The 23,682-nt window shown below is 41.1% G+C and overlaps 2 protein-coding genes across 6 annotated transcripts in view; one reads left to right on the top strand and one right to left on the bottom strand.

The window, feature by feature from the left end:
• Window positions 1-23,682, bottom strand: part of LOC143345020 (phytanoyl-CoA dioxygenase, peroxisomal-like) — a 55,104-nt gene that overhangs the window by 23,408 nt on the left and 8,014 nt on the right. For all 4 annotated transcript variants that reach the window (XM_076771717.1, XM_076771716.1, XM_076771715.1 and 1 more), the window contains one exon: window positions 23,478-23,565. The gene's annotated coding sequence lies outside the window, so the exon portion shown is untranslated. The remainder of the gene's footprint in view (window positions 1-23,477; window positions 23,566-23,682) is intronic.
• Window positions 1-23,682, top strand: part of LOC143345013 (uncharacterized) — a 44,529-nt gene that overhangs the window by 19,247 nt on the left and 1,600 nt on the right. The window contains exons 2-9 of one of the 2 annotated variants that reach the window (XM_076771707.1): window positions 13,851-14,092; window positions 15,619-15,815; window positions 18,662-18,799; window positions 19,505-19,811; window positions 20,681-20,929; window positions 21,433-21,664; window positions 21,760-21,993; window positions 22,885-23,165. In XM_076771707.1, coding sequence (XP_076627822.1) covers window positions 13,991-14,092; window positions 15,619-15,815; window positions 18,662-18,799; window positions 19,505-19,811; window positions 20,681-20,929; window positions 21,433-21,664; window positions 21,760-21,993; window positions 22,885-23,165 — 1,740 coding nt within the window. In that variant the 5' untranslated portion in view covers window positions 13,851-13,990. Of the gene's footprint in view, window positions 1-13,841; window positions 14,093-15,618; window positions 15,816-18,661; window positions 18,800-19,504; window positions 19,812-20,680; window positions 20,930-21,432; window positions 21,665-21,759; window positions 21,994-22,884; window positions 23,166-23,682 lie in introns of both variants that reach the window. The other variant, XM_076771706.1, reaches the window with a different exon arrangement.

Below are 23,682 nucleotides of genomic sequence, written 5' to 3'. Positions count from 1 at the left end.
TTTCTGCGCACGAGATTAATTAGGCGCGTGACGCGTGTAGAACACCAGAAGCAGCATGACAAGCAATGAATTATGAATAAGAAATTTCAGCTGCTCCAAACTTTGAAGTTCCGCACTTCCTAGTTTCTTTCGAACTTCTGCTTGCTTTTAATACATATAAAATATCACGGAATGAGATGTAACAATTTGGAAAAAGTATTTAATGCATTAAACTTGTGATAGTGTTTCATACGTTATTGACAAGAATTGGGGGCTGGAAGCGTACCGAATCAAATGTTATCTAGATATTACATACTTTATATCCACGCAGCACGCACTCCCAATTAAACGAGAAAGCCCATAAAATATTTATCAGACGCAAGTGCTCGACCCTTTGCCTTTGTTGTATCTTCAAACCGAGAATATCAATTGTTCCTAATAAGTTTATCGTTGTGCTTCCATTGACCTCTATATTTTCTCGTATATTCCTTGCACCTCCTTATTTTTCTTTGACGGAGGTTGTACGAACGTAACGATACTTAGAGCAGTGCCCATCGTTGCCTGTAATTCGTGCAACCTTCCGAATGATCACTATTGCTCGTTTACGATCGCGTCAAAAGTTAACAGCCTCGTGAAGACTTAACGAGCTATCGATCCAACGAACGATTATTCCTTTTTTCCTCCTTTTCGAAACATCGCCACGCGTATCGAACGTTGGAATTTCGTACGTCGTATTTTCTATCGTTTTTCTAGCGCGTTCGCATGGAACGATAGTCAATTACACGCGATCTTTCTATCCTACGAGAAATAGACGTTCGACATTCCTATCTTGCGTCGATAGAACTCGAGAAAACAAGAAAAGAAAACAACAGACCTGTCCACGTGTTCGCGCGGAAACCTTTTTTCCGGAACACTGCAAACCATTTTCTCGCAGCACGAGCGGCTGTTTTTTTCCCAAGAACCAATTGGATCCTTTCCTTTTCGTCGAACTCGATACGCACTCTGCGTTTTCCGCGGTAAGGACACGATTTTACGTTCCAGAGGGGAAAACAACTCGCACGTGGGAAGGACTTTAAACGAAGGCGGAAGTAGCCCGTGGCTTTCCATGTTTTACGTATCTCGCTCGTAACCCCCGTGAAACACAATGTGGATCGTTAGATCCGTTGAGAATCGTTGTGTTTAGAGGACGCGTCGACTGTATTAGAGAAAGACCAACAGATTCGGCGAGGTCAATCCAATATTCAGAAACTCATTTGCAAGTGGTACGTCACTAACAAAGTCATCCATCATGATTTAATTGCTGAGATGCCAGGAATCAAAGATAAAATCGTACGATTTAACCATCGCTTCCATCATTTAGTCTCGAAATTATCATGCCCTCCAACCACGCGTGTAGATCGATAAGACCAATTAGATCTACTAAACAAAAATTTTTATATAAATATGTGACTAACGTCTTATTAATATTTCAATGTCGAATATAATAGAATCGATTAGAACGGAATAGAAAGAAATTATCCTTTAGTGACTCCGTCAATTAAATCCTGCCCTTTAATTGGCATTCTTTCTTTACGAAACTGTTTCATCGTTTTTCCTCGTAATTATAACTTTAGTTTCGGTTCGAGGAAAAGTTAAAAATATGCAGAGATTCCTGCGCAAGTTTCATAACTTGCCAGTTAATTTCCTCAAACGAAGTTCTCTTCTCTGAGAAAATAGAACTCTCAAAGCGAGTAGCATCGACGATTTATCAACCTGTTAAATCCTTCGAGCGAAGCTCATTTCATACGATAAATATTTATTGTAACTTAGGAAATAAAGCCTCGAGGATTATTCCTTCTCGTTTTAATCGCTGAATCCGTCTGACGATCTATTTACGGGCAATTAAAAGCGAATTTTCGCAACGCAGAGACGACACTAAAAAGAAATTCATCGAACGATCGCCACCCATTTTCAACTGTCGCGTTTTACTCCAAAAATATCGGCGTTTAAAGTACAAATTATGTATTCCATTTTCGTTTCGTCGAAGCGACACAGTTCAACGAATATTTATAGGTATCGCGTATATCAAACGCGCTGAATAATTTGTCGCAGTTTCGGAGGTCGACTTCGGAGGCGAGCTTTTTCGGTCCGAAGACTCGTTTTATTATTTACGTAACCAATGCGGAACGCTGGCCAGAGGATGTCTTGTATAATAATTAAGCGTCCCGGCAGCGTGCACCTGGTCGAGGAACGACATTAATTAAAATCCATTAACGATGCTTGGTGGACGGTAACTGGCGTACAACATATTATATCGAAACTGGAAACTGACCGATGTCCCGCGTTATTTCATCGCGACGCTGAGAGATTATTCTCGAGAACCTGGCTATCTGTTTGCTTCCTGGATTTTAACTGCACGATAGAAGCTGCACCTTGATCCGCGAACCAGTAAAACCAAATGCAAGAAGTCGATGGATACTTGGGAGAGGATTGAGAAGATGATTAATTATTAGGATTCTTCGAAATGAGAAGCTCAAAAAATGTACGTGTGCTGTCTGAGCAAAGGTGGATTTACTATCGACAATATCGTTCTTCAAATATAGATAGGAAATTATTAAAGACTTCGATATTAACCGAACGTTTTGGATCATCGTGAGGGCTAAAATAAATAAAAGATTTAAGTCTGATAGGGACGATGAACATCTAGTTTGCTGATAGAATCGAGAAACGTAATTTAAATGTAACTTCCATAATTTTTCGGCTTTTAAAAAAATCATTAATATCTGTGGTTCCCTGTGGCTCGTAGAATCGTCGTTTAGGGATTATTTACTTGCCCAGAACCGCGAGAATCTCGTTTCCTGCGTGTATGACAGTATCAGTTGCAGATAGTACGCGAGTGTTTCTGTCGCTGCGGTTGAAGAAGCTCTTTGGGTGGTGGGCAGTTTCGAGCGAACGTAACGTGACAGTGGATGCACGAACTTAATTACACGTCGACCGTAGAAACACGCTCTTAATTACACAACAACCGTGTACGAGAACTCGATGTACAAGTTACCGGATATTTGTCGTAAAAACTCTTTGTCTGCCTCGTCCCTTTTACGAGCGTTCGAACCATAAGCCGATGCCCACGTATCACGAATATTCATACGATCTTACGACAGAATTGATTACGTTGACAGACAGCATCAGTACTAGTTAAATAGGCTCGTTAGTTAAGGATTAGATACACAAAGTGAACAGTCAATGTTCCTGAATAGTGAATTAGTTCCAATCCATAACTCCTAACTTCGAGTTAAGTTCTCTGATTCGGTTCTCTGACGATCCTTGTTAATTATTACACTTCTCGAGGCAATGGAATGTATGAAAAATAAAATGGAAGGGAGGCGAGACGATACTGTACTCTTGGTTTCGTATCTTTACCAACATTTGAATATCCACCATGTTTCCTTAGAACTTTACAGCAAAGGTCAGTTTTACGGGAGAAGAGAATCGAGCAAGATTTCAACTTTGAACGTTTCCTATATTAGAAGATACTCGTAAAACGTTGAGATCGTGGGAGTAAAAGTCTTTTCCTCCGAACGATCTCAGAGATTTTCTGCTTCTCGGAACCATCGATCCATCGATATCAACGCTTTAGTTTTTATTTAGAAACTCTGTCAATAGCTCGATAAATAGAGACAATAAAAGGAATACTCAGAAAATTTTGAAACTTGACAAAGATATTTATGGAGTACTATTATCGCATTCCATGTTTTCGAAACTCGAATCGAGCTATATTTTAGAATATTTTAATCTAATCTTTTCTAATCATACCGAAGAGAATCTAAAATTATTACGTCTTAGTACTATATCTCCGAGTCACAAACAAAGTAGACAATAAACGCAAGGCGGAAGACAACTAACAGGAAGTCTATTTTCAATGAAAAACCGATAATTGAAAGATTTTAACTGCAGAAAGGGGTGTAGAATTCAATCCTGTATTCGAAAGGCGCGATGGAACGAGAAAGGGCTTTATTTTGAACTCGGTGCTAGGCGTAAAATTGGATAGGTATATGTGCGGATCGAAGAGCTTGAACAAATACGAGTTTTGCGCGTAAGAGTGTACAGAGTGATTTAAAAATACATTCTACCCTTCGAATTTAAGAAATATGTACCAATACATCTTTCTTGGGGAAAATATAAATACACATTCGTGGATTTATAATAGGTTATTCCGTAAGATCGTGTTAAATTTTGTGCTAAACTTTTTAAACCGCGCGAAAACGATATTAAAATTTCTAACACTATATGCAGCTGGTTTAAAGTGTGCAAACAATCGCGAATTCTCTTCGATTTCCATTGTGTCTCGGTCCTTCGCGGACGCATGATCGACGAGCAAAGAAACTGTTCGCAAGGCTGTCTTTCGTTCGCTCTGAATATTCAACGATATTTCAGATTTCGATGCATGGAACGATTCAATTCCTTGGCTGGAAAACCGAAGGACGACACGTGGTCCGCGGCTTGGGTGATAAAATAGAGCGAGAAGCTTTTCTTAAGAATCGATAGCGATGAAATTCGCGATAAAAATCTCATTGTACGGTGCATGAAAAACTGATTTATCCGGCGGGTCCTGTCACGGGTTGATAAATAGCCACCATTTACCGCGATACCGAACAATCGGACGGATCACGCAAGATTTACTATGTTACAGCGTTTCTACGGTACCGTATGCACAATTTTAATGCTGAATGATAACTGTGATTTGCATTCGCAGAAACGAATCCACGATGTTCTCAAGGAAAAGCAAAGTTAACGAGCCTAATTCTTTTGCAGAGTAAGCACAAAGGGGGTAGTTTTTCTGCGCTTGAGCGGAAGAAAACAGTAGGGGAAGGAACCACCCCTGTACTATGTATTATTAATAATGCTTGTTTAAAGGTTAAGAGTATTTTTAACATCTAATGGATAATAAATAAATCGCATGAAATATTTGAACGTTTCGAGGAAGCAAACATCAAACTCTATAATTACCTATGATTCCAAATGACTATAGTAATGTGTTTTTTCGTTCGTTTAAAGAATAGTGCTCGTTAAGAGCGATTTCTTGATATTTAATAATATATTTCATCTATCTACGTTTCGATTGTTCTGGGTCCTCTTCAGAAATATGTAAATAAAATATAAAATTTCTCATGGTAGTTTGTTTTATTTATACGATTCCTAAACAAGACACGTAGGTACTCGAAACGTAGATAGACAAATATATTATTAAAAATCGAAAGGTTGTTTTTTTACGATCGAACAATAGATTACGTCTATACGTTAAAACAAGTTAATTCTTTATTCTTCCGAGTATCTTGAAAATTTATTATTCGATGAATCTTTAAATTAAAACCTACATCCGTCTCCTGAAAGCTTTCACGAACACAATCTAGAATGGCTGGAGGGTAAGCTGTTTCTAGCAGACCACCCTGCATGGTTTCCGGATCAATTATCCGGGTTCCTTCGCTTTTCGTCCTTTTACTCGAGAGAAAGTTTCACTCGACGTTCGATAACGGATAGCGACGAAAAGTCTGCTTGTCATCGCGAAATCGTTTACACTAGGTATGTCAAACACGCGAATCGATCCATTACAGTTTACAGTCCTCCCGACCTTTTTATCGTACGCATTATTCTACACACGAGCATTAATTTTTCGTGAATTTAGAGTGCAAGGAAAATCGATACTTTCTAATTGATACACTCAAGAAGAACAGAAGACCCAGATCACAATTTATAATAGAATCAAACCACTCTTAACATAGCTAATGTGTTTTCAGAATTACAGAGGATTAAAACAAGGAATTTTTACAAGTGTAAAGCCTGCCACTGGGACACCTCTGTTTCCTAACAACAAAAGCTTAGATTTTTTGGTGAATGAGGGTAAGGGCTCAAGCCTTGATAGTCCAATAGAAAGGTTGTCGAGGTAAAAGACGGTAAAGAATAGAAAGGAGAATATTTTTGACCCAGGTGCAAATTGACCCCAGGATGAAAGAAAGTTTAATGTGCCTGGTTTACACATTTCCCGAAGGACGTATCGGCTACAATAAAAGAGTGTCACAGTACGCGCCATGGCCCTTTTGCGCCAAGTGGTCAACAGATGCAGCAGAATCAACCCATCGGGGTTATACGATCCTGGAACCGCTTACCCCCAACAAACGATGCACGTGTCGTGCAAACCTCTTAGAGTAACGTCGAAAGTTTTCCATTTCGTAGCGTCTGGCGTGCCCGTAATTCGAGCACGATTACTCAACCGCGGCTCGATATTCAGCTTTAACTTCGAGGGGACCCGGAAGCGGCGATATTTTACCGGTGCTGGCTCAACCTGACCATTTAAACGCGACGAAATTTCGGAACGGATTACACGCGGCTGAAATCTAATTTTAAACGACGGCTCGAGGGGTAGTCTCCCCCTAGAGTCGATGATTTCCAAACTTTACAATTAATATTTATGTGTGCATAATCGAAGATCAACGATACCTTGGTTAGAGTCATCTATAAAGTAACGAAATCTAATCAGCGATCGAAATCGTGTTGGTAATTACGAACGTTTGAGTAAATAATTTTTAATAACTGTTTTACCTCATGCACTTTTTACTCTTTATCGGCACGCGTGAACGGTTTAAATACTATTCTTCGTTCTGCATCAATTTACTGGATGAATTACTTCCCCGGATGGAATCGCAATGCGGATATTAACATGCACAGCCACGTACAGCGAACAACGCTTAGCATCGAACAGATAGGGGAATGTGACTGAAATTTCAGGTTGAGTGCTAAGTAGGAATTTTTTTTAGACACGTGCATACATTTCTTTCATTATTATCTCGGCACTTTGCATTTACGGGTTGATTACTCGGGATGAACCTTGTTTGAGGAGCGCTTCGCGGGTCGTATCAATTTTAATTTAAGGTCGAGCGAAATTTCAGCATTCGTTTTCGTCGTTTAAACCCTGCCTTATCGGATCACACGCGTAGTATTATTGCTCGATACATGATGTTTTTTTAATCTTTGAAAGTTTACGAACGCGTCTACCGTTAACAAAGATCGCGTTATCAAGGTTTTCTCCAAACGCCAAATTAGCTGGCTCGCCAACTCTGCCTCCGAGCGGAATTTTTCGAATCAAGATTCTTGCATTACCCGGGACGCTGCGTTAACAAAGTTTCGAAAGCTTTGTCGCAGACTGCATTTTGAACTCGGCCATTACACGGCGATCGTTTTTAGCGTATCGATGGCCCGTGGAAACTTGGTTAATAGAAGTTCCCAATACTCGACGACACGGCGGAATCTAGTTCCTCGAATTCGACGCTGTTCGCGTACCGTGGTTTTCGACCCCTTTCCACTTTTCAAAAGCATATCGCTTTGAGAGTTAATATCGTAGAAGCTGACGAGAGAATATTTACCGCGTCGACGCTCGAACCGATATTGGTTTCGCGATACATTTTTCAAATTCCGATCGTTTAACCAAAAACGCAAACACAGACGGACTCGCGTCGACCTCCGTTTCGCTCTTCGAGAACGAAATCGTGAAAGGAACGTAACAGCAAACAGCACGATAGTTTCATTTCGTATCTGCCGCAAAATTTTCCGGTTCACGCGAGTCTGCGTTTCATCGTCTGTTTCGACCATTTAACCCAGTTCCGTTTTATTCGACCACGGAATGCTTTTTATTTACATACAGACGCGAACCGTGCTGGATGTTCGGACCATCTGTTGCGAACGATTATGGAGAACCCAAATATATAAAAAGATGTCGGTGTCCCGTACCCGTTCAACGACCAGCGATTGCGTTTCCATGGGACTTTTTTTCTTGGCGAATCACAAAGACAAAACGAGCGCCGCGGAGGGTCGCGTTGCGTGTCGATATTTTCTCGATACTAATTTCTAGGTCGCTGGTGACGCATCGGGAATTTCGTATTTACCGTGACACGTTTCCTGTGGATCGATTTAAATTGTTCGACAACTTCGACTCGTTCCTTTGCATCAGCTGGAGTTCCTTGCGGTGAACTCACCCCTCGGACGCAATCACGCGAACCGCGTGCACGTTGTCGATAGTGCAGGTTCGACCCTTATCGTGGTTACCTCTTCTTTTTTTATACTTCGCTAACTTTGTATAAGAATCCCATCATTCATACACGCGAGGTTTCTATTTTTTATCCAAGAACATATTTCTACGGTCGTTATTAATCATCCCCTTGTCGTTATTCGGTCGGGGGATCAAACGATACTTTATTGCCACCCATTGTTCAAAGGTTAAACTTCTGTCGTCGAGTTCGCTAATTTAATTTTTAATATTTTGAGGCGAAACATTGCGCGAATCAATCTTCCAGACACTAAGCATCAAGGAAGAAGAATGGAGCTTGAAATGGAACGAACACTTGCTTTGTTATTTGAGTGGAAAATGTTATCCAGAATGGAACGTGAGGCTTTGCCTGGTCGAGGGTCTTATTGGAATACTCGAAATCCCAGTCGAGTGTCATTTATCGTTAGATACTTGTTGCGCGAAATACATTGCACGTAGGATCGAGTGGGTGGAATCATGAAGAAACGCGAACCGTGAGATCGATAAGGAAAGCATTCGAGCGTGCATAGGCTGGTATTTTCTACTACAAGAATACTTGTTGTCGAGAATGCTGATGGGATGAACGGAATCTCCATTCAATTTAAAATTTTAAGAAACTTCTAACAAAGTTCTGACTGACTTATTTAATTTAAATTATAATTTTGATATTTGATTCTACGTTTAACTACGATTTCGATTTATTTTGTCGCCCATATGTCAGAAATAATATGTTCCTCGCGACGCTTTGAGCCCAGTACGTCGTTTAATATCGTGTTTACTGATATTGCATTTTTGAAGGATTCCTAGTATTTCGTAAACTGAACTGCATGAATTTTACTCCGGAAAATGATATATCTGTTGCATAAAGGCAACGAAAGCATCGTTGTGAATTTAAGAAGATCTGTGAGCAGAATGTTCCAATATCTCCAACTATCGATTGATAAAAATCATACTCGAGATCCATTTTAATTACGAAACTTAGTTTCATCGCCATAAAGCCCCCCATCCACGTCTTACTATTTCTAATATAGACGTAATATCGACTTTGTCACGCGTGTCTAGCATCTGGAAGAATATCTAAATATAGAAATCATTGTCTGTCCATGTTTCGACCTTTCCAAGCAGACCCTATCATGTCTGAACTTTCGTCCACGAACGACAGTGTGTTCTTCGGCGGGTGCAAACAGATGGAAACCTAACGACGTCAAATTCTGGTCGTAAAAGCGGCGTAGTTTCACAATGGTTTCCTTTGACGTAAACAACCGCCATTTCGTGTGCTGTGCTCGATGGCTTCCCGTCGAAAAGAAGAAGAAGCGTCGACGAGAAAACTTTCAACGACCGGCCGTACTCAGTTTCCCGCGCTTTCGTTTGTCTTTTGTAGCCGCTGTTCGAAACTGCGTCTCGACAAATTGAAAACGATTCGATACTCGCGACGCGGAACTTGCTTCATCCTCGAAACACAATTGCACGGAACTTTTGATAGCTCGAAAACACGGCTCGAAGGGAAAAGAACTCGCGCGTTCCAGTTACTCGTAAACGCCATTCCGGTTATAAACAATCCGTTTCGAAACGCCGGGAGTTAATTTCCACAGTTTCGTGGAAAAGGATTTAATAATTTCGGTCGTTGGGGAAATAGTTGAAAATAATAGCTAAATACTGCTGGTCGTGTCGAGTGAAATGTTAAAAATACCAAGCTTTTATTGCTTTAAGATAGTTTTTCTGTTTAATTAACGAGGAATTTAATTATCCGGGTAACGTACGGTAACTTTGACCCGTCGAGGCGGTTTTTTATCATTTTAACAAGCATAGCGAAAGGAGCTGCTTAAACTTTTTCAGAGTCGTTTCGTTCGGGAGCAAATTTAATTATCCAAATGAAAGGATAACTTCCAGGTAGATAAAAGATAATTGAAAACTGTACGACGCGCAATAAAATGTTTACGAATTACGTTTGCCGTGTTCGAACCGGTATCATTTTTATTCGGTTGCGAGCCTTGAGAGCGGAAAAGACATTTATACATCGCGGTAGCATTAACGGCCTTTCGTCAATAGAATTCAAGCAAGCGCGTCGCTGGCCTCGGCCGTGAGAGCACTTTGCATATCGTATACGCGGTAAATTTCATGGAAATCTCATTCCTTTAATTTGCCTTGCTGGAGGAAATTTGCAAAGAGAACACACTGTGCGCAATCTCGCGTGGCCGCGAATCCTATCGTTTGATTCTTTGAGCGCCAAAGTCGAAAGGGCCCGCTTAATTGAAAAACACGCCGGTATCGCGAAGCTGCTTTAACTGTTCGTTGTAAAACACCTCGGTAAGAACCATCTCATAAATATCGACGAAAATCGAAGCAAATCGGCCCATTAAAACGGATCGAATTTAAAATTTATTATACCGACTGGAAAATACAAATTGAACCAAGCGTCAATACGTGTTCCGTAACTCCGATAACAAGGTCCTTTGACTCGACACGCTCTATCATTTATTCGGATCGCTGCAAATTCATTTGAATAGCAAAACAATCTGAACTCTCAACAAAGTCTACAAGCGTATTTTAATTAAAAGCCAACAAACGCTTATAAGTTTGAAATTGGAAAGTTTATTGATCGTTGACAGACAGTATTATATAATTGATTAAACAAGCATTTATCGTTTGGATAATGTAGACCTTATTTTTCTTCGAATAAAATGCAAGAACGTCGGATCCAACGTGCACCGTTCTCCGTGTACACAGTTCGTTTATACTTCGACTGTGATATTAACCTATACAGGGCGTAGAGGCCAAAATAAGACGAAAATCAAGAATACCAATTTATTAACGAAGGCTTTGTTAAACAATTATTAACGTTTAAAGTTCCGACCGTACTGAATTTTTTTCTCGAAAATGCGCAAGATTTCGGGGGTATGTCTATTGACCAAAAATGATTGCAATTGACCTCCGTATTAAAATTTTTCCCAGGGGTGGCCGAACACCCTGTATACTTGCCAGGACGAGCACGAATAGCGGCTAATGCCACGTGACTTATCATCTTTAGTCGGATTTTCGCGTAAATCCAATGTTTGGAATTTCGTTAGTCTTTGTCTCGCTCTAAGTAATGAGTTTGTGTTATTTCGGTGATGACGAACACGTAAACAGTACCTAAATCTACTTAGAAATATAATTTATTTCGCAGAACTCTACCCTGATCCTCATTTCAAAGTACCAGATGAGCAAAGATCGTCAGGATTCGTCAAAGGGCGTAATCCTTTCAGTTATTAACGTAGTAATGCATCTAGTAAAGACAAATAATATTAATACAATTATTCGCCCATTATCAAGAGAGGTCTCTTTGAGACAAGAGCAGCGAAAATTTATGTTGAGAACGCGGAATATCGCGCAAACTGTTCGACATCCTCGTCGAACTTTCTATTTCATGCGTAATATATTAAATTTCGAAGTGGATGAAACAAGGAATCGAATGACTGAAGCATGATAGCAGTTGCGAAATCAGCGAGTTGTCTCGACATTGAAATACGTTTAATAACGGATAATGGAACTCAGCCGAATGGCAGCATAACCAAATTATGCTGTTGGTTGACTGCTCGTGATCTGGAAAACAATGCACCCGGAGGAAGTGCATGCTATTGTTCGTACAATTCGACGAAATTAGATCTGCTTCTGATTCATCTTTTAATTTTGTCGTGTCCTGCGGTCGGAACAAAATCGATTGCTGGGGTTCGTGTGGTATCATCCCCATCGTGTCGTCTGACTACCCCTTTCACCCTTCGTTTTTCAAAAGGGAGGGTCCTCCGAGCCTGATTCACCGTCAGGAACGTGCAACGAAATTATATGCCACGAGTACATATTACAATGGGACTCTACACCTTCGAATCGCTTGGAGATCTGACAACATTCAGTCTGAGAATTTCTCGCTGTTGTACCATCAAGCATGTTGCATTATTCCCTAAAGTCAACCATTAGCGTCTTAGATGCTGCTGGTTCACCATTTGTACTACCTTGAGCCGCCAATTACAATTTCCAGTCGCACTACTTATCATTCACCGAGTGTGCTTGCAATTTCAATCATTTTTTGTGAATAGACATATCCCCGAATTCCTACGCACTTTCGAGACAAAAATTCGTGTAGGTGGACTTTTATTAATAATTTTTAACATTAATTTTGTTAATAACTTTTTAACGAAGCCTCAATCAATAAATTAGTATCCCCGATTTTCGTCTTATTTTGGCCTCTAGAATCTTTCATTAAAATATTTCCTAAGGGTGGTCGAACACCCTATATACGAACTCTGAAAAGTTTGTTTGAAATAGGAAAATGAAATTGAGTATTCCTTGAACACAGTAAATATCGGAAGATAGTTTCAGGGCGATTGAATTTTTAAACACCACTTTCGAGATGGACAGTCTCTACGGATGGAGAACAATAACTCTGATAGAAAGTATGGGAAACGATAACTTTTTCTCTGAATCTTGAGACACTAGGGACCGGGATCGTTGATTTCGATTAAACTTATAGCGATTGGAGTCTTCTAAGATTTAAGTTTATCGAAGCAAATAAAAATTGCATTGCGTTGAAAAATAATTAAATACGTAAAGAAAAATTTTGAAACCCTTGAAAATCGACTTCTCTAAGCATTAATTACTTCTTTTTAACATCCAGTATTTTAAATGAGATTAAGGGTATTTCGACGATTTTACGAAAATTGGTATGCAATATTCTGTAATACAATGTACTTTGTTGCCTCAAGGGAATCAATGGTCTAAATCAACATGCAATATTCCACGTTAATCGTCAGCAGAACATATATACGTTTCTATAATAACTGATGTATTATTCAATATATCTCTGCGGTAGTTGGCGTCGTTAATTGATATATTTGGCGGTGATTCGAGGACCTCGCCTGGCAAGGCCGACCTTTCGTGTCCTGATCTGAAGACCTTGACCAAACTGATGCCTTCTTTATGAATCAATATCACAGCCTGACGTAAAAGTTGTAAAACTCCTCGTGGCAATGCGCGAAATTCCTTCGAATTTTGTTTATATATTTTTTTTTAATCCAGTCAGTTTTATTCATTGACTACTTCTGCGTTAATCATTAGATTGATTACGCTCACCTGAAGATGACTGGTAAATGGTTGTAAACGTAATAAATTTATACGAAATACGAAATGATGATAATTAAATACGATCATCCTTTGAACGTGGCATGAACGTGGGACAAATTTTAATTTCCTCCTCTATAATTTCATACTTCTAGGATATTAATTTTCCCATGTTGTTACTAACAATTTTAATATAGGATTTGACGCAACAAACTACAAGCATTACAAAATAAAATATTTATAGCGCCTAAAATGCTTCGAAAAATTCCACTATTGAATATTCCGTGTACCCGTCGCTACTAAAAAAGGAAATACAATATTGTAGGATGGAATATTCTGTTGGTGTAACATAATATTCAAATCTGTTCTGATAATGAAGGTTCAACCGAAACTTATTTTAAGGACTCGTAATTGCATTCCGCGGTAATTTCACCAACTCCCTCTACGAAATAATTGCAAAGTCTGGCACAATAATAATGTTACCCGCTCGTTAACCGAATTATTGTAGTCGAAGTCAACTGCACGCGGCCGATCGGGGGCTTGTAGGTTGCAAATAACATTAAGGGAGCAGTTTTGTCTCGCACTATCGTAAGTTGTTTTGCATTTTGGTACGATTTCAGAACAATAAAAATAGGAACAATCACGCTCCTCCCTTTAATGTAATTTAATTTGATTATTTCGAGGGACTGATCGACGTCTCGTCGCGCGACAGATGTTTCAGGTACGTCCGCCGTGATGGCGCCGTGGATCGACACTTCCGGTAGGCTGACCTGAACGTCGCGAGGATCGAGCCAGGGCCGCTTCCCATCCCCTAGGAGCCAGAATCTTCGACGACGACAAAAACACGCGGGAAAAAGAGGAATGGTCCCTTGGGCCTTTGGCGTGCCTCTCGTCCTCGTTTCTGCTCTGGGTCTTGTTTTCAACGGTTACGTTCTCCTCGTGGTCCTCGGGCTGAGCAAACAGGTGAATACCAAACTTCGCAATCCTGCGCTATCGGTTGATCCGTCGTGTATGGATCGCGAGTCACGAGACCGTCCAGGGGGATGGTTTCTCCAAGACAATGGATCACTGACGCTGCAGGAATAATTCAATAGCCTATCGCTCTTCCTTGATGGCCGTGTTACCGACGACGGGGAACACACAATCGAGTTTGATAGCGCATGAAAGCTCGGGGCGATAAATCTGCACCGAAAACTCGCTGACCCAGTGAAACGCTAGATCTCGAAACCAAAAATCGTGGTTAGGATCGCAAAGTCACCGTTAATGAGCTTCCGAATTGTAACTTCAATCGGTGTTCGATCAAACTGACCATACGCGTCGGAAGAACGTCGATTTTTTTACGGTAGAAATGAATATATAGAAAATAAGGTTTCCAGAGAATTAAATAGCCATCGTAAGTTCGAATGCGTCGTCTCTATAGAAACGAAAGGCTACCGAGGAACGATATATACCCTGATCCTCTTAAAGATGGATTTTCTAAAGCTTTCTTATGACACGGTCTCTTTCAATCGTCGTCGAAGAAATTAATACGGGGTTAACGGGATTTAAAATGGGTTTCAGGGGGAGGGGGTCACGATTTTTCCGATAGCTGTAATCCCGCCTTTTAAAATGGTTTTCTCTCTTCTAAGGGAGCCACTCCTTTCGCAAGCATGACACATTTCTCGACCGAGAAAACGAAGCTCGCGGGAAAGGAAAGTGGCCACCCTGGAAATAGCATGACGCTTTTACACGAACCGTTTCAGCGGGCGCCATTCGCTGACCATGGCAATTCGAACAACGCGAATCCGCGGTGGTTGGAAAAGATCGCGCGCTTTTCGATATAATATCGAAGGCCGAGACACTGAATGACAGCCTGCGAAAGTGGGTCGCATAGAACGCGTTCCGGAGCTTTGCGAAACTTGTCGTTAGAGTTACAGCTTTCCGTAAATGTGATTGTACAGCAATCTTCTTCGTAGAATTTTCATTTCGACGGAGACAAAACGACCCGTCGTAGTTTCGAAACGGTTCTCCGAACATTATTGGATCGACAGAAAATACTTTACTGTCGTTTGATGGTGGCTGTCTCTTATACCATCGCGTTCCCGAACATATTAAGAAACTACATACATATTCGCGTTTATTTAAAAAATAAAATGTAATTCGTAACATCGACGAAGATGTAACGTTTCCCGACGAGCGTGTTTCAACGATAAGCGATCGATCTTAAACCTCAGACAGGTTTTTTTAAACTGCTAACTTTTTAAGAGGCAACCACGCGTATTATTTAGGTAAATCGAGAACAAGAAGCAAATATTTTTGTTGCTGTCGAAGCTACGGGAGTCGCGTTTGAGGGAAGCAGCGACAACTCGCGTGTACACTGCGGGAAGTCTGAATTACGAGACTCTGAAACCGGGGATTAAGATCACAGACCCACGCAAAAACTTTCGACGCGCGGGAATGGGAAAAGTTTTAGTTAACGAGTTAACCGCGTATCGCGACGATGTCCACAGACGCAGCAGCAACAAACAGCCAATACTTTGTTGTTGACACACTTGGGAGCAGTGGAGGCAGCTGTGTGCCTGATACTACTGATCTTTACTACTGGCTCCTGGCCCATCGCCGGCACCTGGTGCGTCTTACACGGTTTCCTTTTAGCCCTTTTACATCCGGTCGCCCTTTGGACCGTAACTGGACTGAACTGCGACAGGTAAGTCTCGTCGAAAATATTTTTATCGACGCAGCGAATTATTCTTCGCCCTCGATCGCCATGGTTCGATACTTGTTACGTAACCGAGGGACGGTTAATTTCATCCCCGGGGGAAAAACTAATTTTCTAAACACGATTTTATGCTAGAATGATATACTCGCGAGTATCGTAAAAAAAACTGAAATTTCTAAATGCAAAAAATTGAAATTTGTTATCGGTTTTACTACGTAATCAAAAAGAAATTATTCCTTGGGGATCGAATTAATCACAGTTACGCAACAAGTATCGAACCCGTACGTAGCAATACGTTAATTTTCGGAGGGAATAGCTTTGATAAATATAATTCGAATTATAGTTTTCAGCGACGTCGTCAGCTACATATTTTTATCGCGCTTCTGTTTTATGATCTTCATCACCAATATGTCGTAAACTATCGAATATGGTATAATATTTTTCGGTTCCCTATCTACCTAGGAAGCCACGATAAAGTTGGCGCGTAACGTGTCGTGTGTGGTTTCCTTTGCAAGCGTTCGACAACGTTTATCGGAACGTCTTGGAATTTTCAACGGGTTCCTAGCGCGCCGGGATTTGTATCCAGAAAGGATTTCGATCCTTTGGCAGGAAAGTCGGTAAGCCGACGGATCCGTAGGTGCTTCATCTTTTAGAATACGTGATATAAAAATCGAGTTCAATCCGACGGCTATGTTCAGCGGGACATGGCCTTACGTGGCACAAAGCAGCCGAGCCTTTCAACGTTAAGATGTCAATAGAGGCTTCCAGTATTCAGCTGATATCATTTTGGTCGTCAACCAACGCGAGATCTTCGATTCGATCTGAGGCCTTACGACGGATCGCGTCGGTTTCCGTTTTCCACGTATCGGTCGTTACGGAGGAAGATACCATCTCGATCGCGCTGGGAAACGTATGAATATGTTACCAAGGGCGGTACGGGGAAGCAAATGCACCCTCCGCGCTAGATATATTCATTTTTCAATCGTTAAAACATTCTGGGAACACTCCACCGTATGTTTAAGAGTTAGGTATTTTTTACGCGGAATAAAAATGTTAAATTTTTAAATAATAAACCCAAGCATACCCTAGAGTGCAAATGTTTTTGATGGTCGCTGTATTTGATGTATAAATTAAAAAATAAAATTAAGCGAACGTTGTCTCTAATTTTGCTGATTAAATTTCTGAATGCACCATTGACGTGATTCGAGGATCTCTCGCGTTCATCGATAATGAATATAAGACACCCGTGTATCGGCGTCTGCTGTCGATAGCAGATGGAACGGAATAAAACCGTCCGCGTCTTGGAATCGCGGTCGCACAATGAAAAGGTCGAGAATAAGGTAAACGTGTCAGTAAACGACAATGACCCAGTAACCGACACTTCCCGCACTATTAATTAAATATTAAACTTCAAAATGATACTAGCAACGCCCATTGAACGAGTAATCACAGCCCTGTCGATCACAAGTATACGTTTGGAGTTGCCTGACTCGGTGATCTATACCTTAATAATACTTATTCGGACATTTTTAAATAGTAGTCTGTACAAATAAAATCGTCGATTAGTCTCATGGGAAATTACTTATTATTCGTTGATTTTAAAATATATATAAATTTATTGCAGGAACAGATCTAAATACCCCCAAAATAATATTCTCCTGCAATTTAATATTGCTTAGAGAAAAGACAGACGTAAATTCCTTTGTTGGCGTAGAATTGAAATGAAATGCAATGTCCAGAGAGTCTACAGTCCAGACGTGTCTAAACTCTAGACATAGAACCGCAAAGAGTTAATGTCGAGGCGAAGCAATATGGCCGCAAGACTTACTGCCAGGCTTCTTTGACGCGACGCCATAAAAGGAACAAAGAAGGAAGCAAAGAATAACCGGGGTAAAAAGAACAGAGAAGACTAAAAAGAATTCCTTAAAATATTTTTCTCGCTCCTCCAAAAATATGTTTCTTTTGATTCGTCTGTTGATCATTTAATTCAATTTTTCTATCATTATACCACCTCGTTCGTTTGTTCCGTAACAAGTATATACTTGCTGTTTGGAGAGCGTGAAAAGGTCAAATGTAGAAACGATAGCTTCGGATAAAAATACACCAGACGAGTTGCTCTTTTAACGCATGGAAATAAAATAGGTCCTGATTTCTGACCGCTGGAAGGAAATATTTTATTTACGGGCTATTCGTAAATTTAAACTGCCCATTCCTCCCCGTTACTGTCTCAACCTTCTCTCTCGACTCGTTCTTCTATTTTCACCCCCGTTTTCATTATTCATCCGGGCATACGTGTCTCTAATCCTGGACCGATCAAGAGTAACCGTTTCAGACGGGACTTATTAAAAGATACGACTCGGTTCGCGTTTCGAACTTTTCTCCACTCGATTACCCGTCCGTTTATAGGCTAATTAACAACGAAACTAATTTCGAACCTTGATTATCGTATGACTTCACTATTAAACAACAACAAAAGTTCCGATTTCCTGTGGTAAACGAGATTCTACTGTAACTCGAGTAGATACTATTGATGTTGGAAATTGTTCAATTGCTTTGAAGTCCACGAAGAAGTCCAATAATTCACAGTGTACACGGTTCAAAAATTCTATTGTGTTGGTTGTGCCAGAGCTCATGTAATATTAACTATTCTTGAAGTCCTCGACTCTGTAATTCTCTCAAGTTCGTAGATCTGCTTTCTTTAAAATTCACTCCAGCAGTTAAATTCACAAATACTGCTCGATATACCGATGAAAAGTTTATTTGCGGGGCCTGAATATCATCGATACGTCTCGTACAGGCCCCATTACTAACGATAACGCGATTGTTTTTTGCAGATATTACGCGATAGCTGCGCCATTGCATTACGCCGCATTGGTCTCGCCGCGTCGCGTTGCAGTTGGTCTGGCTGCATCCTGGACAGGGGCTCTGCTTCTGTGCGTGCTGCCTTTCTGGGGCTTGGTCCCGCCTTACAGGTTCGTTCTTTTACTTATAAGATCGTCAAACTTCAAAAGAATCGCCAATCGATAACAAACTTTCTCTCTGCTCGCTCGGAATCGACAAGCTTCGAAACCGTTCGATCATTATTTTTCTTACCGTGGACACGGAAAGAGAAAATAAGAACTTCGGTTATTAGCCCAATTAATAGTCCGGTACCTTTGTTAACAAACAGGTTCGGCCCGCTTTCTCCCGCTTGCAGGATTTCATTTCCGCCGGAGCCCTTTCATCGTGCCGAAGCTGCGATTAATTAAACTCCTCTCAAAATTCCGTTTCAGTACTGTCTGAAGTCTTCGCGTAGAGAACAAACACTTGGAGGTTTAAAGTAAACGATGTCCGTGAAAGATTAAGGAGGCTCAAGCTGCCATACATTTGCCAACGTCTACGGCGTTCGTTGTTTATGATAAAATATTGTCTGATTTACAGTGCTTGTTTCACTGTTTACAGTCGTGATTCTAAGACACAAGGAAATTTCAAGTAACGGTAGCTCTTAACTCTTCAAAGAATTGTTAGATCTTACATTGTTTTACACTGCTATGGAAACCCTTTCAGTAGGTGATTACCAGAGACTCGTATTATAAACTGAGACTTGAAAATCCTTCGGAAGAGTCGTTTCCGGTATTTTTGGAATTCCCAACATGGCGTTGCCCCTTACAGCTTCGTTCTCGCTTGCTGTCACGCAGATACAGTCCGGGTCTGGGCTGCTGCGCGCCGGATTTTGGAAACGCCTCGTGGGGCCTGGCGGCAGTGCTTTACGGGGCAGTTTACGCGATCCTGGGTCTGGCACTTCCGGCCGTCCTGGTCACCGTTTGCAATTTGCGTGTGCTCGGGATAGCACGTTATCACCGACACCGCATCGCCAGCGCGATATACGAAGTTACCTTGAGTGCTCAGGTGACCATCACCCATCAACGGAATCCGTTTTTCGTACCAACTGTCACGGCGCCCTCCGCCGTCAGTCCTCCTCGCTTTCACAGCGCGGCCAGCACGGTTTGTACAATTGTAGCTCGCGTAATTTCACCGGGCTCGGCATAATTCTCCCTTTGCGTGACCGTTCTCTGTGCGAAGCCACTTTTCCCTGTACATAATTCCGCTGAACGAGCGAGGTTCGGAGCGAACTGCTCATTATATCGGCCCGGAAGCCACGCGTTGATACTCGACGACCGCTTTAAGGGTTGCTTATTTTTTTTTTAGACATTTCTCTTCCGTCCATTTCCGAGCAAGAATTCCTTAAATTCGACAGTTTTCTTTTCTTTCTTTGGTAGAAATGCTTGCAAGTCGCGTTAATCTAAACGGTGGAAGCATTTGTAGCTTCGCAAAGGGAAAGTAAAAATCGTGTGAACATGTTTGACATATGCTCGATGTATACGCGTTGCTTTTGTTACAATTGCGTGCTTTGAATGTTAAACGAAGCATGTTGTTTCTCAAATATTTGATGTATCGTATATTTTCCTGGCTGTTTATCGTATACGTGTTCGCAGAAATAATCACCGACACGTATCGTAACGTTATCGGAATTTATTTAAAACGTATCGTTTTGTGTATGGTATTTCCCTCCAAACTATCTACCGCGCCCTCTCATAAACGACAGCAAAGTGTTGTAAAATGTTGAAAGTAAGTTTTGGGACGATGAGTTAGTTTGGTTTTTACGATACTTTTCGACAAACGTAATTCCGATAGCGGATATCGGATTATTTAAATTAAAAAAATTTCCGAGATCCTTTTAGTTTTACAACTTCATGCTGCTTTCGTTTACGATTTCTTTACGATCGAATAAACCAGAATTCGAACGAGTTCCGTGCCGTTTCGCCAGAAATGAATTTACCTGAACGATTCAGCAGCGAACGTTGAATTTTTAGGTAATGCAACTGGTCGGTTCTCTGTACTTGCTTTATTTCCCGTATTGTGGTCTCATCCTTTGGGAGGTTTACGGCGTCGGTAATCAACCTCACCTCCACGATCACCCGAAGCTGGCTTCGTTGGCCTCCCTTCTACTCGCTTGTTCTCCGCCCATCAACGGGCTCCTCTACGGCTTGAAATCACAGACCCTTAGACGATCCGTGCAGAACTACTGGCGGAAAAAGGCGACCAAGTCGGAGCTCCAGCAAGTAATGACCTCGATCTCGAAACAATTTCAACGAATTTCACTCCTTTCAACCCCGTTCCCCGTACCTTTTTGTCCCCAGGACTCAGTGAATCGCGATTAGCGTCGCATTAGTAATATCGAAATTGCTTTTTAACGAGACAAGAAAGAAGATAAGCGATTCGAGAGAGCGTCGAAACGTTTCAAACGGATAATTTCATTTTCACGGATCGATAATACGATAATAAGATGACCTGCAATTTTTTAAACGAGTAGCCTCGTTGTGTTTAATTAATTACAAAGTGTTTTTTAAACGATTATAAAAAATTATTAAAATATTTATCGCGACTGTATCGATCCTCGAACGAAACGCTTTCTCCTACTAAACCATCCTCTCTCTTTCATTCCAAGTCCGTGCTTTTAATTTCTTCCTAGTCGCGAAAGAGCTACCTCGGAGCGTTGACACGTTTAATTTTCTTTCGAATCAATGTTCGAGAACGGTTGGCGTTTACAGTGATTTTAATTTAGGAGATCCAAGCAAGGACACCGAGCGCAGCAGGATCAAGAAGGCCGTCCGCGAGCGGAACAGGTTCTTTCTTCCCGTTTCCACCATTGCAACGAAGGCTTAGCGAGGCGTTATTGGCGCTCGGTTCCTGCAGAACTGGAAATAGTTTCGAGAGCAACAATCTCGGTTTTCACCGTACCAGACTGCAGCCTGCCGCCTCGTGCAACACGCTACGAGTACCGACTTCCGAATCAGGTTAGCGCCGGAGTCAGAATTTCGATGCTTCTAACGTTTGAACGTTCGCCTTTTTCCATTGATCAAACGACGCAATTTTTATATGAATCGTAAAGGCGAAAGCAGCAAGCTAGTCAGACCCAGTGCGAGCGCGATAAGCTTGATGGGTCCACATTATCGAAGCGACTTCATCGGGGCGGACGTGAGCACCGGATGCTCTATAGCAATGAACGAAACGCCAAAAAGAAGCCCAAGGATCCTCATAACGCGAGCTTGCAGTGAAGACAGCCAGGACGGAGGAAGTCCACTGCTGAGGAAACCCTTTCTATCGAATGCTCTTCCCTGCGATAGTACGTTTTGTAGTCTCAAAATCTATTATTTAACAATATAATTAAAAAAGCAACGATACAATTTGGTACGTTCCATCGATAATATAAACATAAATTTGTAACCTTATCGAGAGCTTATATTCCATCCCCTGGTTGAATTTTCTATATTTGTATTAAAGGTTTTTGATTTCCAGTTTACCAAATTTTACTCAAAGATCATAGTTTAAATGAACACGACGTTTTGATCTCGCTTAACCGTAATATTGTGTTAGGCGGTTTGTATTTCCGGTATTGCTAGTGCTACCCCACGTTTTTCTTATTTTTGATTGTCCGTGCCCCATGGGAGAATCACACACGCGCAATTGGCCAATCGTGCAACAGTGTTGGTAATAACGTGACGTTACGATGAAAAGTGGCAGATAATATCGATGCCGATTACGTGACAATGCATGTTGCATAATCTTACTAATAAGTCATTCTCGTTACTTTATAGCAAATATGTCAAACACGCGACCCATCACATTTTGCAGCCCGTTTGACCTTTTTTTTTGTATCAGCATTATTATTTGCACGAAGCACTAATCCTTCAATAATGTAAAGTGCAGGAAAATTGAATCCACGCGTTATTAAGTAATAAAAATCGCGGATATTCGATTAGCCCCAAAGTGTTGTTTCTAAATCTAATCTCTATATCCTGTGCCAATTTCTTCCCGACAAAGGCTCGAAAGGAGAGGTCGAAACGTTGATTTCATTTGGATTAGGACCTTTGAGCGACCTGGAAAATCAAAAATAAATTACCTGTTCTTGACGCGTTATCAACGGTACACGAAGAGCGACGAATTGAACTTTCTGAATTGAATTTTTCAAGAATTGCGGACGTTCATGTTTCTCTTTTTTTGTACATTACGAAAGAACGGAGATGGCGGCATTGCAGCACCGGAAGCGACAGCAGTACGGGAAGTAGCGAGGCGAGCGTGTGGACGACGGGCGTCGCGCAAAAACTCACCAAGGCGAACGTAAAAAATTCATCGGACATGTGGCCGTCGTCGCGGAGATTCGCGCGCGGGAAAAACCTGGAGGAAGGGGCTCTTCTAGTCGGCGTCAGACCGAGCAATAACAGCGAAAGCAGTGATACCACGGACACGACTGCTACCACCACCACCACGACAATGCCAACAAAGGCAACCGCGATGGTAAGTCGCATCTTCGATATCCAATATTTTTGACAAGTATTCGTACAAATTCCAGCAGCGTGTTTCCTCGAGCAACAGGAAAACGAAAATATCGTACAAAATACGTTACGAAAAATAGCGACACTGTTCTATATTCTTGGTCGTTTCATACTTTAGTTTTAATTATAATTACATTCTTTGAACGAAAACAAAGAAATGTTAGGCTTACCTGATTATCGGGGATGTTTTTATGCGTATTGTATTTATTTTTTCTTCCGTTCGTTTGATCGCGATTTAAAAATACTATTATTATATATTTTGATGTTTATTTACCTAGACTGGACGCCGAGTAGTTAATAATTCATCGGATGTATGGGGCTGTAGACGCACACCGCGGCACGAGGGTTAAAGCGACGTATACCTGTAAATAAAATATATGTAAATACATAAGCAGATAAACTTTCGGTAAAAATATTTTACAATTCTCATTCGCGTATAAAAAGGACATAGAAAATCGAATACGTAAGAAAGCGGAGCT

The sequence above is a fragment of the Colletes latitarsis genome, chromosome 8, assembly GCF_051014445.1.
Source record: "Colletes latitarsis isolate SP2378_abdomen chromosome 8, iyColLati1, whole genome shotgun sequence".
Taxonomy (NCBI): domain Eukaryota; kingdom Metazoa; phylum Arthropoda; class Insecta; order Hymenoptera; family Colletidae; genus Colletes; species Colletes latitarsis.
The sequence above is the reverse complement of the archived record's forward strand: the minus strand, read 5'-3'. Positions and strand labels throughout refer to the sequence as shown.